General features: G+C 42.3%; 1 protein-coding gene across 1 annotated transcript in view; it reads right to left on the bottom strand.

The window, feature by feature from the left end:
* Window positions 1-7778: 7778 nt before the first annotated feature.
* The window catches only part of UXS1 (UDP-glucuronate decarboxylase 1), a 105379-nt gene continuing 96191 nt past the window's right edge, over window positions 7779-16966 (bottom strand). Inside the window, exons 12-15 of the mRNA XM_012807944.2 lie at window positions 15158-15218; window positions 12424-12481; window positions 10595-10698; window positions 7779-8598 (exon numbers count right to left, since the gene is read on the bottom strand). Coding sequence (XP_012663398.1) covers window positions 8467-8598; window positions 10595-10698; window positions 12424-12481; window positions 15158-15218 — 355 coding nt within the window. The 3' untranslated portion in view covers window positions 7779-8466. The remainder of the gene's footprint in view (window positions 8599-10594; window positions 10699-12423; window positions 12482-15157; window positions 15219-16966) is intronic.

Raw genomic sequence — 16966 nt, 5'->3', positions numbered from 1 at the left:
GTGGCACAAAAACAGAGGCATGGACCAATGAAACAAGAACCCAGATATAAAACCATCTGTATACAGCCAACTGATTTGTGACAAAGCAGATAACAATATGAATTGGGGAAAAGAAGCCCTATAAATGATGCTGGAAAACTGAATTGCCACCTGCAAAAGAATGAAAAAGGATCCTTATCTCTCACCACTCACAAAAATTAACTCAAAATGGATAAAATATTTAAATGTAAGGCATGAAATGGTAAGAATTATAGAAGAAAATATGGAAAAACTCTTCTAGATATTGGCCTAGGCAAAGAATTTATGATTAAGACTCAAATGGTAATTATAGTAACAACAAAAATCAATAAATAAATGGGCTTTGATTAAATTAAAAATCTTCTGCACAGCGAAGGAAATAATCAACATAGCAGAAAACATACAGAATGAGAGAAAATATTTGTAAGCTATATATCCAACAAAAGGATAATAATGAAAATCAACAAAGAACTCAAGCAAATCAACAAGAAAACCAAATAATCTCATTAAAACATGAATAGAATCTTCTCAAAAGATGAAAAATGGCCAATATAAAAAAAAGTTCACCATCACTAATCATGAGGGAAATGTAAATTAGAACCATAATGTATAATACCTTACCCCTGTTACAATGGCTTTCACTAATAAGTCCCAAAACAGCAGATGTTGACATGAATGCAGAGAGAAAGGAATGCTTATACACTATTGATGGGACTGCAAATTAGTACCACCTCTGTGGAAAACAGTATGGAGATTCCTCAAAGAGCTAAAAGTAAACCTATCATTCACTCTAGCAATCCCACTAATGGGTATCTACTCAAAGGGAAAAAAGTCATTTAATCAAAAAGACACCTGCACTTGAATGTTTATTGTAGCACAATTCATAATTGCAAAACATGGAATCAAGCCAGTGCCCATCAATCCATTAATGGATTAACAAAGTGCTCATCAATCCATTAATGGATTAACAAATTGTGATATGTATACTATTGAGTACTATTCAGTTATAAAAAGGATAAATTAATGCCTTTGGCAAATAATTTTGAGGGAAATGAAGGCTATTATCCTAAGCATCTAAAGCAGCAGTTCTCAACATTTTTAAACATCTGAAGAGCTGTCAAATGAAGGAATTCTTTGTTTTGTGAAGTTGCAACTCACAGGAACTGTATTAAAGGGATGTGGCATTAGGAAGGTTGAGAACCAGTAATCTAAAGAGTGCAAAAACAAACACCACATGTACTCACCATTGAATTAGAAGTAACTGACGGGCATGTACATGCAGAGAGAGAAGTAAAACTCAGAGGAAATCAACCAGGGAGAATGAGGAAGAAGAAGATGAGAAAAAACTCCCTACCTGGTAAAATGAACACTATTTGGGTCATAGGCACACCTATAGTTGTAACTAAAGCATTATAAAAGTTATCCATGTAATCAAAAACATTTGTATCCTCTTAAATATTTGGGGGTAAATAAAGAAAAATAAGACTGAACGAAGAATACTTGGCAGGGGTGGTAGCCAAGCCCTCCAGGGGAGCCCATGCTGAGGACTGTTGGGGACCAGCCCAAAACTACACCGTGAGTTCTTTCCCAGTGACTGGTAGACACGAGAGAATAGGGAAAAGAGTCAAGAGACAAAGAGAAAGTTTTTTTAAAGAGCTAGGTCTGGGTGACTGTCTACCTCCAAAACGTGAGGACTGGTGGAAGCCTCTTGCTCTGAGCTAGCTCTGTTTTTATTACATACATTAAAAGGAAGGAGGTTAAACCCTTATGTCATGATTCTTGCTGGGCTTACATTTTCTAACCAAACTACTTCTTTAATTAATTACCTTAATTGCACTGATTTACTTCTTACTTCTGTCACTCTATTTTTGATCCTAACACAAAGCCTGGGACAGGATACACAGTCCACTTGTAGGATACCAAGGACCCCAGTTAGACCACACACAAACCCCAAGATGAGCAATTAAGCCCCTGGGAAGCCTGTGAGCTGTATGGCAGGCACCATGCCATACTGAGAAAAGGGAGGGGAGGGGCACTTTCCCTTCACCTCCCCGAGAGACTTTTTCTCTCCTACCAAGATTAAAGCCCTTGTGTTGGAAAGCCTGTGCTGTTTCCAGCAGCCTTTTGCCTGCTCTCCTAAATCTTCCCAACCCCCTGCACTCACTCTGTGAGAGCAGTCCCACCCGCAGGAGATTGGCCTGTCAGTGCTCAGAGATGTTGGAGCCAAGTTAAGCTGGGGGAGCTCTGGCAAGACAGTCTCCTCATTTTAAAGGGCCAGGCTTCAAGGTCCCTCTTGCAACTTTGGATTTCGCAGTATTGATTCTGTAGTCTGAACAAGTATGTGCTTTTCTGATTCACTTCTCTCCTGTCTCTATTCCCTTTGCCCAGCATCTGCATTTTCTTAATTCAATTCCTAACTTACTTAAGCAATATATTAAATCATTATTTCTAGCAATGCAAGCACATCAAGATAGGACTCTTCCCTTAAGTACCTACATGTCCACCTGCAGAGTGTGTCAAAGCAGAGTCCAAGGGAGTGGCTTGACAGCTCATTTTTAAACAGCTGAAGAGCTGTCAAGTGAAGGAATTCTTTGTTTTGTACTTAGAAAGCCCTAAGGATACAACCAGACGCCAGGAGCGAGGTCAGTGAGGTTGTTTTTAGCTCCAAATTCCAATATTGGAACTGTCTGCTTCACAAAGTTAAGCGCTTCCAGCAGAGTGAGTGTACAGTTGTATGGAAATACCTGCAGTTGAAGAGGATTCAAGTTTCTTAAAGACTGAAACCACAGGGTACCAAATAAATGCTTTTATGTTAACAGGCAGGGCTTTATGAAGAGATCTAGCACCCAATTCTTCTGGAACTTTCACTAAAATAAAGCTAATACTGTATATACATAAGGAGGGCCGGTTAGACTAGATATAGATCATTGAGCCACAAGGGATTCCCACCCCACCCCCCGGGCTGTAGATAAATGAAAGTTCCAGGAAATCAGCTGACTTGCTTACAACCAGGCCAGTATTTTTCTAACAGTTTTGTGATTTACCCTGCTTCTCATGTCAGGTCTTCTTGAACAAACAGGGAGAAAAAGGTAATTACTCTGGGGAACTGGGATTTATGAAGAGTTATGTTTTTACACTGAAGTACATTTTTTCTTGTTAATGCCTAATACACCTGATGTGAAATGGCCTAAAGAGAAGGTAGAGAAAAGCCCAAAGTGATGCCACTGCCGCCTCCATCAGTATTGAAATGGAACTGAGGAGTCGTCTGTATAAGCAGATGTTAACAGCTATGAAGAAAACTGAGTGAGACTCTGCTACAAATGACATGGGCATGCATGTGACGTGATTCAGGGCTTTGCTGCTGCCGCCATTGCTGCCGTTTTTAAATTCATCTCTCTCATTCAACTCTTTTATGATTTCCAGTTCCTTTCCTCTCCTTGCTGAGGGAAGTTTGTGAAAATAAACGGGTAAATGGAAGCATCTATTATTGAGGAGGCCCAAATGCAAGCGGAACACCATTGAGTGGATCCTTTCTGCACTGACCACAAATTTCACCTCCTTCCATTTAATTAGGGAAGCTGGGAACTAAAGACCCTGATTAGCTATCCGAAAATGACCATTCTGTTTGGCCTATGGACTCAGATACACTTCTGCTCTGGAAAACATAAAGAAACACTATTATCTTCAGTTTTGCTTCACATCTGCCTCTTACATCACTACAGCCTTTCTAACTGGGGAAATCGGGTGCTATTACCTTTATTTGTATTGTTTTGCATTCTTAATGGCAAGTTTTTATTTCATTAATATTAAAGTTCATCTCTAGTGATTTTGTTTCTTAGTCCATTTTAATACCTATTAAGTTTGCCTCCCTTTATTTGAAAATAATCTTTCAAATTCAAGTTTTGTTAGAAAGACAACATAGGTGTAAAACACAGACCATAATATAGCTAAAATATTTAACATGATTTGAGTTTTTAGCATTGTTTGATATGATCATGAGATTTTTTTTTTCTTTAGTCTATTAAAATGGTGAACTACACTGATAAAGATTTTCAAATACTGAAACAGTCTTGTATCCTGGGAATGAACCCCACTTGGTTATGGTATGTCATGGTATGTCATATTTTACATATTGCTAACATTTTACTAAAATCTTTTACATCTCTATTAATTAGGGATACTGGTCTGCAGTTCTTTTTCTTTTACAGTCTTTGGTGTTAGGATCAGGTTGAGTTGGGAAACATTCCTTTTTCTAGTTTCTGGAAGAGGTTGTCAGGTATTAGTGTGAATTCCTCTTTAAATGTTTGGTAGATTTTCTAGTGAATCTTTTAGAGCTTGGAGATTTTTTTATCAGGAGGTTTTAAATGACGATTCAATTTCCTATAAGGCTCTTTAAATTATGGATTTCATATTGGGTAGGTTGCAGTAGTTTATGCTTTTCTCGGAATTGATTCATTTCATCTAGGTTGTCAATTTCATACACATAGACTTGTAGCTCCTATTCCCTTGTTATCCTTCTGATGTTTAAGTGATATGATATCCTTTGTTCTATTCTTGTTAGTGTTTTGTCAGTCTTGTTAGAGGTTTCTCAATTTCGTTGATAATTTCAAAGAGGTAGCTATTTGTTTCATTGATTTTCTCTATTGTTTTCAGTATTGATTTCTGCTCTTACAGTCCTGCTTGCTTTGCTATTTTCTTAGTTTCTTGAGGTTGGAGTTCAAATTATCGATTTGAGATTTTTCTTCCTCTACTAACAATAGCAATTTAGTGCTATAAATTTTGTTCTCAGGACAACTTTAGCTGCATCCCACAAATTTTGATGCATTTTCAGTCTCTTTCTCTACATATACACATATGTTGGATTTTGTTATCTATTGATTCCTAGTTTGATCTCTTTGTGGTCACTTGTTATTATTTCAGTTCTTCTAAATGTGTTTTATGGCCCAGGATATGATCTGTGGGTGCTTGAAAATAATGCATACTCTGCTGCTACTGGGTCAGGTGTGCTATATACGCCTGTTAGATACTGTTGGTAGACAGCATTAAGTTTTTCTATACCCATGCTGATTTCCTGTCTGCTTGTAAGTCTCCAAATACAATTGTTGATTTATCTATTTCTCTTCCAGGTCTGTTAGATTTTGCTTCACATATTTTGCAGCTGAGTTATTTCGTGCACACATATTTAAGATTGCTGAATCTTCTTGGTAGACTTTTTATTATGATGTAACTCCCCGAGTTTACCTTATGTAATGTTAACATAGTCACTCCTTAGTCACTTTTGATTTTTGCTTATTTTTTCTACCCTTTTACTTCCATCATGCATATATTGTTCTATTTGAGGTGAGTTTCCTTTAGTACTAATCTTGCTATTTATTAAAAGTTTCTTAAACAGCATATAGTTGAGCCATTTTTTTTGAAAAATCTGGGCTGCCCACCACCATGCCCTGCTTACTTGAAGTTTTTTATGATGAATGCTTTAAAATATTTGTTAGATAATTCTAATGTTCGTATCATCGTGGTATAGACTCTGATTATCTTTTCTCCTTTAGTTTGGAATCTTGGTTCCTGGTATAGAGTGACTTTTTATTGAAACCTGTTAACTTGGGAATGTTTTAAGACTCAGAGTTTGAATTGAATCTGCTGTTTGAGTAGGCCTACTCTGACACTGCTCGAATGAGTGAAGGCGGGAGGCTGCCCCTTTACTACCAGGTGGGAAGGGAAGCCCAGGCTCCCTTCCAGGCCTCCACTGATAACATTCAGGCCCAGGGTCGGGAGAGGGGATGTAGTTAGTGCCTCCCACGTGGCCTCCACGTTGCCTTATTACTGTTGAAAGTCCTGAATCCTTGGGGAGCTTGGAGGGCTCCACAATGCCACTGATCCAGAATCCCCTCCTAGTCTCTGCTGACAACACAGGGTTAGGAGTCATTATACCCAGTGGAGATGCAAGCCCAACTCAGGCCTTCTAATCTCTTGACCCCATAGGCCTTTTCTAATCTCACCAGAGGAAACAGCAGAGAAGGAAGGGGAGACATTTCGTTACAGCAGGCAAGGGTGGAACTCCAGGCCCCACTTAATCTTTGCTGGTCAGGATAGAGCGAGACTGCAGTAGAGCAATTGCTATGTACAAGTTTTATCTATCAGATTGCCCTCTCCTAATACGCTGGTTACAGAGAACAACCTTTTGTTATGGCTCTATTGTTGACGGTGCTTTGTGGCATTCCTGGGTTAATGGCCTCTCCAGCTCAAAGTCTCCAAGTGTGGGTTATATGTACAAGGCAAAAAGAAAACCAAGGGAGCTCACTACTTGTATTAGTTTGCCAGGGCTGACATAATGAAGTACCAGACACTGGGGATACACAATAGATACTCATTTTCCCAACATTCTAGAGGTTAGAAGTCCAAGATCAGTTGGTGTTGGCAGGTTTAGTTGCTCCTGGGAATGAGGACCCTCTTCTCAGTTTGGATGGTCAGCTTCTAGATTGTCCTCACACTGTCCTTTAGGTGATGATTCGGTCCTCACTTGGTTTCAATCTCCCTGAATCTTGAGGAGAAGCACGTACCCCATAGTCACCATGCTCTGTTGACCCATTTTTTCCTTTCCAGGCCCCTAACTCTTCTTTTCTCAGGACATCAATGTGCCTATATCAAAGCTCATAATATTTCTTTAATGCATCACCCCTTTCCTTAGTTTAAAAGAAATATAACTTATCTTTACCTTCTTCCCTCCTTTCCTGAAAATATTTTATGGAAATCATAAGGAAGAACATTGAAAGAATGATTCCCATGGAAGAATGCTAAGTATTAGTGAATAACAAGGTGAGAGAATTCTGGACCCTGGGCCTGTAGGGCCTCCCAGATTGCACTGCACAGCTTAGCACCACCAAATTCCCAGTTATGCCTGTCTATATACTTCTTGTCCTCCATCTGAAGTCACCATTAGTACTTCCCAAATAGGCTTTCTAGCTCTGTCTATCACATCTCAGTAAATAGTTCAGGCCAAAATAATGAAAATTAAAAACAGAAAACAACCTTGATTCCTTTCTTTCTCTTACCCACCAGATACAGTCTAGCTCTGGCTTAAGTTCCAAAATCTGGGAATTAGCATGACAAAGAAACAAAACCACAACATCCTTGGCCCTGCCTCAGAGATTCTGATTTGAATGAGTCCAATTTAAAAAAAATCTTAAGATGACTTTTAAGGACAGGAAAATTTAGCTTTTGCTGGTTAGGTTCTCACAGGACCTCCAACTACCAAATTCTTCTAATACACAGAAAGCTTCATACTGCTGGTGCCCCTTCAGTTTGCTCTCATACAGAGCCAATCTACCTGGAAAATGTGTGGCTGTAACAAATGTGTTATTCTCTCACTTATTATAAGAGGAAAAATAAAATGCTAATACTAAGCCTTGACGAAGTTCTTAATGAAAACAAAAGCTCTCAGAATTTTCATTCACAAAACTATTCACAAATCTTTCTACAGAAGACAAATGACATCCACTTTCTCCAGCTGGTCTGTGTTGCCAAGGAAGGACACAAAAATGATTCTACCCCTGGCTAAGATCTGAAAACTTCACACAGCAGGTAATATTACATGCACAGATTCGGGCCAGGTAGCATATAAATATTACCAGTATCCACACATTGGAGTATATATTCCATGAACCTGCATGTTTTCAGAATTTTCTTTCTCTGATATTTTTCTTAGCAATTCAACAACATCCTGCACAAAGCTGAAAGCCAACCTTTAAAACTGAAAGTCTATGGCTGACGAGTTTCAATGTTTTATTAAAATAGCATATTTAACCGTGGTTAACCAAGAATATGTTAACTTTGTTCCCCGCCCACCCCCAAATATGCACCACAACACAGTAGTGATTTCAAATATCCTTGATCATGATAACCAACATTAGTATTTCAAAGTCAAGTTTGCAACCAAAACATAAAGCTCTCAAACAGAATTCTTTTATCTGCCTGAAAATAAATGCCGGTGTACCACCCACCTGACAATACTGCTAGGTTTTTTTTCCTTTATGCATAGTATAATGTCTCATTTATAAGTATCCATTTTTATAAATAAAATTGGCATTTTTCATTCCACTTAATGTTCCTTTTCAGCTTCACAAAGAAACCAGTAAATAAAACTGTCAACGACAGTCACGACATATGCTATCACAGCAAGATAAAAAATTTGAAAATATGCAGAGATGCATCTACACTATTTTACAGAAAAAGACAGATTCAAAAAGTGCAAGGCAAAATCTGCAGTTTTTTGAAGGGAGCTTTTAGGCACATCCATTTCATTAAAGCAATCTTCAAAATGAAATTCCAGTTTGTTCTTCATGACACCTGCTTAGTCTTTCTTTAAAAAAAAAACGAAAACAAAAAAACCCAAAAATACATCCCATCAAGTGTAAAAAATGGAATCTTGAGTCCGAAGAAGTAAGAGATTCAGTTGTGGCGAGTCCGTCCTTTCTTTATTCTGGCAGGCTTTGGTTTGGGGATGTACTGATTATTTGCCTGGTATTCGAGTTCCTTACGGAAGTAGTGAATTGCTTTGTTCAATCCTTCCTCCAGCGGGACCTGTTTAAAGAGAAAGGGAGAGGAGGTCACATCCGCAGAAGGGCTTTGCAGGAAGGACATGCCAAGTTGGGGCTCTTCCAGAGGTAGACCCAGAGACACATGCTGGTCATTGCAGCCCACCAGAGGTCATCCTTCAGGGTTGCTTTCCAACTATATTAATGCAATTTAACAAGTGACACTCTTACTGATGTAAAGTGAGCCTACCCACCCCTCCCTCCCTGACTCCAATCTGTCATATCTACTGCAGTCTCAAATATGGCTTTTAACACAATACGCATGTCCCATTCTTTCAGATGAAATCTACCATGGAGTGGAGGGAAACATGTTTTGAGAAGACACGTCTAATTCTCCCACGTGACATTAACCCTTTGCACTTCTCAGCAGATGGCTCACGTGCCAAGAAGCACTGGGACACTCCTAGGGAGAAGGGCTTGTCTGTCTCTCTTGATTGTGGTGATAGTTTCTGAAGTGTCAAAACACATCAAAACTTACCAAACCGCACATTTTAAATACAGGTAATTTGCTGTATAACAAGCTGTTAAAAACACATACTTGGGAAAATTAAGATAGGATGTCTAAATTTCTTTGGATCAGAGCCCTCAAAAACTTCTTACAAATTAGAAATTCTAGTAGGAAGGGAAACACGATGGATGTACAAACATCTAAAATCCAGACAAATAAAACAGTAACATATATACCTCACACAATGTAAAAGCAATAGTTAATATGTAGTGGATGTGCTTTCAATCCTTTAAAACATATTGTTACAATTTAGGCTCTACTCACAAATGGATCAATCGCAAATATGTAGTAGAGCTTCAAAAAACAAAGAATTGGTCCTGTGCTTGTATAACTTGTTTTGCACAGGTGGGATTATTAGATTTTGTTAAGCCTAACCATAATCTAATCATATTTTCTTCCATCCAACAAATTTCCATGCCTTTCTGCATATCATTTAGACTTGTACATCATAGGATAAAAGAAGAACCAGGCAGGGACTCTTCACAGCTCTTTAAGGCCCAACATGCGAGGATTCTACTTACTCAGCTCTCACTACTGTGCACACTTTGTATAAGGTACACTGGGCTTTCCAATGTGTCCTCTCCTGACCGTACCACAATCTGCTGGCCACGCCTAGGATCCTCCTACATTTGTCAGGCACTGAATGTATGCAGGCTGTGACAGCTGCGAGGCTTCCTGCTGTATACCTGGCCTCATGCCCTGGCCCAAGAAGAGCCCACATTCCAGTAGGGGAGACAGGAGTGGGCAAAGAGGGAATAGCCAGATATGGCAGACAGTAAACTGAGTTAGGCTCGCTCCTGGAGATGCAGCCAGCTCAGAATTGCCTCTCTAAGGAAATGGTTCCTTCAGGACAAGGGACCATATGGATGAGAGCGTAGTCTGCACACAGTCCTGGGGGACAGGCACTCGCAGGTTGAGGGAGGAGCACATGGTTCTGTGCAGGGGGAAGGGAGGCAGCAGGAACACAGGAGGCTCAGGGTTTAGCTGCGAGAGTGAGGTGGCAGCTGTCCCTTCTAGTGTCTCACAGGCCATAGCAAGGGTCTGAGTTAAGTGTAAGATGACAGGCAGGCACATGGGCTGCCCTCCTTCCACTCTCTTTGGTCTCACACACTTCCAGCCTGGGCTCGACCTGATGGGAGTGAATAGGACTAGCTAGACCCTTGTCCAGCTCCCCTGGCCAAGAGTAGAGGCAGCCCCACTACACGAAGCCCCTGAGCACACGGCCATAGCCCTTGATGCTGCCTTCACAGGGGCAGCACACAGAGCCCACAGCAGGGCCCAGCCAATGCCTGAGGACAAAGAAACACATGATCTGGGAGAAGCCATTTGTGACCTGGAGAAAGTGAGATAGCTGCCCAGACATCAGCCCACCCTGCTTCACTGGGAGCTGCTGACAAGGGCATGCACCTACAGGCCCTGGGACCCCAAGAGGTGGCAGGCCTTTCGTGAGGCAGTGCTGACTGCCCGCACTTACCACAGGCTCCCAACCGAGCATCAGCTTTGCTTTTTTGATGTCTGGTTTTCTTTTCTGTGGGTCATCCTGAGCTTCAGAGAGAAACTGAATTTCACTTCCGCTACCTGAGATGGTTTTTAGAAAAAAAAAAAAAAGAAGAAGAAGAGGAGATAATAGAGAATCACAAAGCATGAAGGATGTGTCATTTTGCCACTTACATCACAGTGAAATCCTATCTGTGAAGCAGATGATGGTGTAGACTGTATAAACACAGCTTGCACAAAGCCACGGAGCCCCTTAGGGACTGTTCGGCACAGAAAACGGGACAGCACACCTGCCGCAGCCATAGCTGACCTGACTGCCAGGTGCCCCATGAGAGTTTGATAGGATTCTAGTTACTCTGACTCAACAGGCCTGAGCCACCTAGTACAAGGTCTGCTCTAAGGCAGGCCACCCATACCAGGTAACAGACACGGATGTGCACACCATGCATGCCTGATTTAAATGAGAACCAAAAATGTGAACCCCTCAGTCATCTCTAAGGGTGATGCCCTCAATGGACCACATCTGTTCAGAGCCCAGAGAGCCCCTAGCCAAGGCATAAGTCGTCCAGCCACCCTGCTGGAGGGAGGACATGGAGAACAGAACAACTGGCCTGGCCAGCATCCTAGAGGAGCCCCAGGTCGCTGGCTAGCAGAATGAAGCCACACCAGTGACCGTCAGCCCGATCTGCTGAGGGAACCCCCACTGGGGACCAGCCCTGACTGCAGAATCCAGAAGGCATAAATACTGTGTCCCTCTCAGGTTTCACATCAGATTTTCTCAAACGCCAACATGCACACAGGTGACATGAAAGATTTGTCAATATGCAAATTCTGCCAACCCAGGAGGCCTGGGGTGAGGCCCGAGAGTAGACTGCTCATAAGTTGTGACCTGAGCACGTCCTTTCCTCACGTGAGAAGGGTGGATTCAGAATGGGAAAGCTGGGATCTGAATAGGGGGTTCTGGGGCTGCAGATGGCGCAGACTGTGTATCATATGGGACAGGGTTCCAGCTGTCAGAGTTGGCTAAAAGATGCTGGTAAATGATGGCCTGACGCCAGGAAGGGCAACCTGGAGGAATCGAGTCAACCAGGTTGGGTCTGGATGGTCACTTCAGAACACCATGCAACATGTACTCATCCCTGGTCTGTCCAACCAGTCTAGTCTGCTTGTGTCTTCAACTTACATTTTTGGATCAATTCCAGACAAGAGACACCCTCCAAGAACCAGACTTCCCAGAGCTCCAGTTAGCCTGAGGATAACACCAAGGACTCATCCACTCTATGTCTGCAACCTAGGGTTGGTCCAGAACACCTGCACTTACTACGGCATATGACTGCACCCTGATGGGTGCTCCTGATGTCACAAGGAGGCTGCCAGTGTCACAGCTAGGCTGCCAGAACTAAAAACGTTATTTCAAACTCACCGAAAACACATAACTGATGTCACTTTCTCTTATACTTTGTAATTCTGCGCTCAACATGACCACTGTTTGGAAATCCAATAATCATCACCCATGCAGGATGATCTAACACAATCGTGACTCAAACATGGGGGAACGAATCTCTTCTTCCTTCCCCTTCCACACAGACCTGCAATTAAAATCGTGAACAAAACCAATCCTGCTCTCCTTTATCTTTTTATTACTTAATTAAAGAATTAGAAAACAATTAAATGTTCCTGATAAAAAATTCTGCTTTGATCCAATTCAATTAGCTTATATTAATTACCCATTTTCTAGTCAAGGTGTTATCAACAGATAAGGTAAGCCAAGTTGATTTCACTCAGGATGTGGTTTATCCTACTTACCAACAAGGTTTTTAATTAACTGGGCAAATTCTAGGATTGTGTGTTCTTCTGGGTTCCCCTAAGGAAGAAATGGTTTCCGGTTACAAGTGTAACTGCAGCAGCAGCAGCAGCAACAGCAGCAGCCCACCACCCAAACCACGGGCACACCTGCAGAGACGTCTGCTGGCTGCCTTGGGCCTCCCCAGGTAGCTTTACCTGAGCTGTGTTTCCCTTGGGCATTTAACTTACCATGAGGGTTACTCAACCTGCGCCCATCTTCCCTTCATCCTCTATAAACTGTCCATGCACAAGACTAGCCTTTGGGTAGGTCAAGAGTACAACACGTACGCTGGCTGTGTTTCTGGGACAGACAATTTCCGTATTGAATGAAACTTCGGTGTCAATTTGCATAAAAGTGTAGGCTACAAAATTAGCTTTCCTAACAAAATCTATTTCCCTCTGGGTATGCTATGTTAAAAACTTCAATGATAAAGGACTTGCAATCTCAGATGTGAAATCTGTAACAGAAATGAGCGTATGCAAGGGCAAGCATTCCGGCATGCCAGAGGGACAGACCGGACGTGCCTCACACAGTATACTTTCCACTTTAAGAAAATCCTCTTTGTCCTTTTCTTCCATTGTCCATTTACCTCCCCATCCTGTCAGGAGTGTCCAGCCTTTTGTGCCCTCTTCCATAAACTGGAATAAAAATTGTCTTGGGCCACAAATTAAATACACAAACACTAATGAAAGGTGACTGGCAAAAGAAAAGGTCTGTGCATACTTTTCATGGTATCCAGTGCCACAGACAAACAAAAAAAGTCCTCGTGATATCAGTCTGTGGCAGAGCTGTAGGCTGGACACCCCTGCATAAGAACTACCACGATGGCTCGGTGCCCGTAGCACAGTGGTTATGGCGCTAGCCTCATACACTGAGGGTGGTGAGTTTGAACTCGGCCCGGGCCAGCTAAACAACAAAAACCATGTGGTGTGTTGTGGTAGGTGCCTGTAGTCCCAGCTACTTGGGAGGCTGCGGCAAGAGAATCACTTAAGCCTAAGAGTTTGAGGTTGCTGTAAGCTGTGATGCCATGGCACTCTACCGAGGGCAACATGGTGAGACTTCGTCTCAAAAAGAAAGAACTACCATGAAGTTTGGTGACTTCGTATCCTCAAGACTCTTAACTTCCATTTCCCTGGCTACATGGCAAAAATGGCAGGGGGAATCCTAGGCCTAACTATGAGCACAAAGAAAGGACTGACTAGTGAATGGGGAGAATGAGGATCTGGAAGAAAGTGGCTCTGTATTTGTGAGGCTCCTGGTGGATACACGATTCTGATATTAGGGAGGACAAATGGACAATTTTCTAAATGAGAGGAGAGTTCTCGAACATCCCTGTGCAAAGGCCCTCCAAAAAGCAGGAAGGATGAACGTGGTAGCTACAGGAATAGTGTGGCTGCTCATGGAAGTCGCTGACACCACACCTTCCAAAGGGCCTGCAGCAAACACACAGGGCAGAGAAGGCAGGGGCCTCTCCAAAGTACCAGCAGGCAAATGCCCCAAGAGAACCGAGGCTTGTGATACAAGGCACGTTTGGGTCTATTTTTAAGTGAATGTTTTTAAAAGTGCCACCCTGTATCCCAGAATGGCAACAGCCCCAGGAAGGAGTGACCATTCCAGGGCCCATTTTTTCCTACATGATAAGAACTCCCTCTACTCAACTCAGGGAAAAATGAACAAGATCCAGTGTGCTTGAGATGGTTAGTTACAAGGACAGGCTGCACGCCACCGCTATGAACCCTGATACGTTATAGGAAGCAAGAGATATGGTTTTGGAGAAGAGCCCAAAATGGTCCCAAGGCTTTGTTAAGGCAAGGCCAGGAGAAGGGAGTTCCCTAGTGACCACAGGGCTCTTTTGTCCTCTGCCATCAACAGAAGTGAACATTTTAAATGCTGGACATCCCACACTGGACACCTTGCGTTTTGCACAAAGCCCTGGCTGATGCTGTTGGTGAGGAGAAGAATTAGGGCACAGGATTGCACCCACCCTGCAAATCCTCGGAGAGCCACCACATTGCAGAGGCATCCAGCTAACTCTGAATGGCTCCTGGTGAAAAAGTGAGGTCAGTGGGTGGCTGTGCAGACAGGGAGATTTTGGTCCAATATAAGGAAGAACTTTCTCTTGGCCAGAACAAGCCGAAGACAGAGTGAACTTCCCTGAGCAGAAGAAACACAGCTTCACCAGCATAGAGCGCTCAAGGGTAGGAGAGAGGCTGAGTAGAGCTACCTTCAACCTCTCCAGCGGGGCGATTCTAGGCTGCAGCAGGAAGGGAGGCAAGAAGCCAAGGAGCTCATCAGTTGGGCTGAATTATGGATGTGATAAATACCTGGAAAACTTTTTCATTAAACATCCATTTTCCAAAAATTCAAAGGTGATACGGCCATTAAACAGAGGAAGGGTATGCACAAAAGTGTCCATCTGCACCAAGGAAAGGCTTCCCATGCCTGCATACCTGAGCCTGTGAGAAGGTAGTGGGAGTTCATCTAGACGACATCGCTCATCTGAGTCTCACAGACGTTTCACTTCTTTGTGTACTTACTTTGTTCTGTTTAGTTTTCTCCGGTACTTAGCAAGCAACAAACTGTGCTCTATGTGTGCGGACAGTGAACCAAGCAAAGCTGGGTGCTGTTTGTGGTTTCACAAAAAGAAGAAACTCTGAGCTGTCCTGGGAGGGAGAAGGGAGAGAGAGGACTCACCAGGTTGACCGGGCTACTGACGTTGCTGTTCATGAGAGCCACGAGGCCGTTTACCAGGTCGCTGGAAGAGAAGGGGTGGGACGCATCAGGCTCGGCCACTGAAACACGCTGGCTCAGAGCACCACGTATGAGCCCTCCCGGGAGAAAATTCACCACCTCCCAGAAGAAAACAAAAACCCCAATGGAAAACTGAACGTCAAAATAAAATCCTGCAAACTGACATAGTATTTATGCAGCTACAGTACTCATGGATGGAATGACAAATACGATGTCTGGGATCTGCTTTTGGTGGGTGCGGTGTAGACGGTTAAACAGGATGGAAGCCGAGTGATGGGGCTGAGTTTGCCACTTTGGCGCATTTTGAAGTCCTTTAACAATCAAAAAACTAAACACGTTAAAACAGGCACACACCCCAAAAAGATGGAGTTTACAAAAGTTTCTGATGAAAGTCCATGTTTAATGTGAACCCAGATAGTTGGCCCGTATGAAAGCACATGACTGCATTTTAAAGTAAGACCCACAGAGATGAACGGACTCCAGTATGTGATCCTCATACTGGCAAATCACAGATAAAACCAAGCGATACTGAGGCTGAAATAAACCAGAATGTCACTCCCTACACTTGCCACCCCCCCCCCCCCAAGACACTGCGTATGGAACGGTCAGGGATATTTGGATGTTTCAAATGGATCGTGATTGACTGGGCCATGAAGGTGAAGATAAGTAAGCAAACTTTTCGCTTACCAAGTTTTGGTTCTTATTTTCAGAAGCTTTAAAGTGTGGCTCTGTTAAGAAAAAGTTACTTCGTAAAAATGACACCTCACTGCTGAACACAAGCACTCTCTCTAAGCCCATTTTCCACCAGCTGTATTTCTTAGAAGACTTTTAAAGTTCTGTTCTTCCTCCTCCATGGTTACCAGTGAGGAGCAGGCCAGTGTGAGTGAGGATAAACTTCCGAAAGAAAACCCCAAATAGCATTTGCTTTCCTTTCCATCGAGAAAAAGAAATTTGGGATGGGGTATTTAGTAAACAAGTTATTTCTGCCTTTTCATTTACAACAAATGTGTACTTTATATGAACCTGCTTAAAGCGTGCTAGTCTTACAGATCAAGCGCAAATGTAAAATCACTGCTGACCTTGGATGATTTCTCTTTTGTAGAAACTGGCAAAAAGTCACTTCATCACTATGGCAGTAATTGTCATATCACAACGTGTTCTCTCATGACATACATCTGTGTATATTTATAACAAGACATTAAAAGCTGCCATTCTGTAGCATCCACAATAGGTTTTAATATTGAAACTGGGGGGTGGGGTCCACTTGGAGTTGGAAAGTGGCTGACTCTAAGGCAGTCACCTTGGTTGGGAGAGGGCCACGCACTTTTTACATAATAAACTGGCAACTTTTAAGGTCAAATGGCATAGATTACACTCGTTTAACCTGAAGCTCTTTAAAAGTGTCATTTTGACAAAGTGACTTTTTAAAAAGTATATAGCATGCCTTTGTCATGTGAATGAGGACACAACCCGACCATGAAAATACCAAACACAGTCATGCCAAAATGTCAATGCAGATGGCCTCAGAGTCCCTGCAATGCTGGCTCAAGGCAAACGTGGATTTTAAGATCTGTTAATTTAGTACAGTAACTACAGATTTGGACACTGCACGTTAGTAAAATTCTTGGTTAAAAAAAAAATAGCCTGTTAAAAGTAGCAAAACTTTGGTCAGTGAATGAACTCAACTGGGTCTTAAATAACTAGAAAGTTTAAGTGGGAAAATCCCTGCCCTGAAGTGTGGCAAAGCCTCGG

The sequence above is a fragment of the Otolemur garnettii genome, unplaced genomic scaffold, assembly GCF_000181295.1.
Source record: "Otolemur garnettii isolate 467f Iridium unplaced genomic scaffold, OtoGar3 scaffold00079, whole genome shotgun sequence".
Taxonomy (NCBI): domain Eukaryota; kingdom Metazoa; phylum Chordata; class Mammalia; order Primates; family Galagidae; genus Otolemur; species Otolemur garnettii.
The sequence above is the reverse complement of the archived record's forward strand: the minus strand, read 5'-3'. Positions and strand labels throughout refer to the sequence as shown.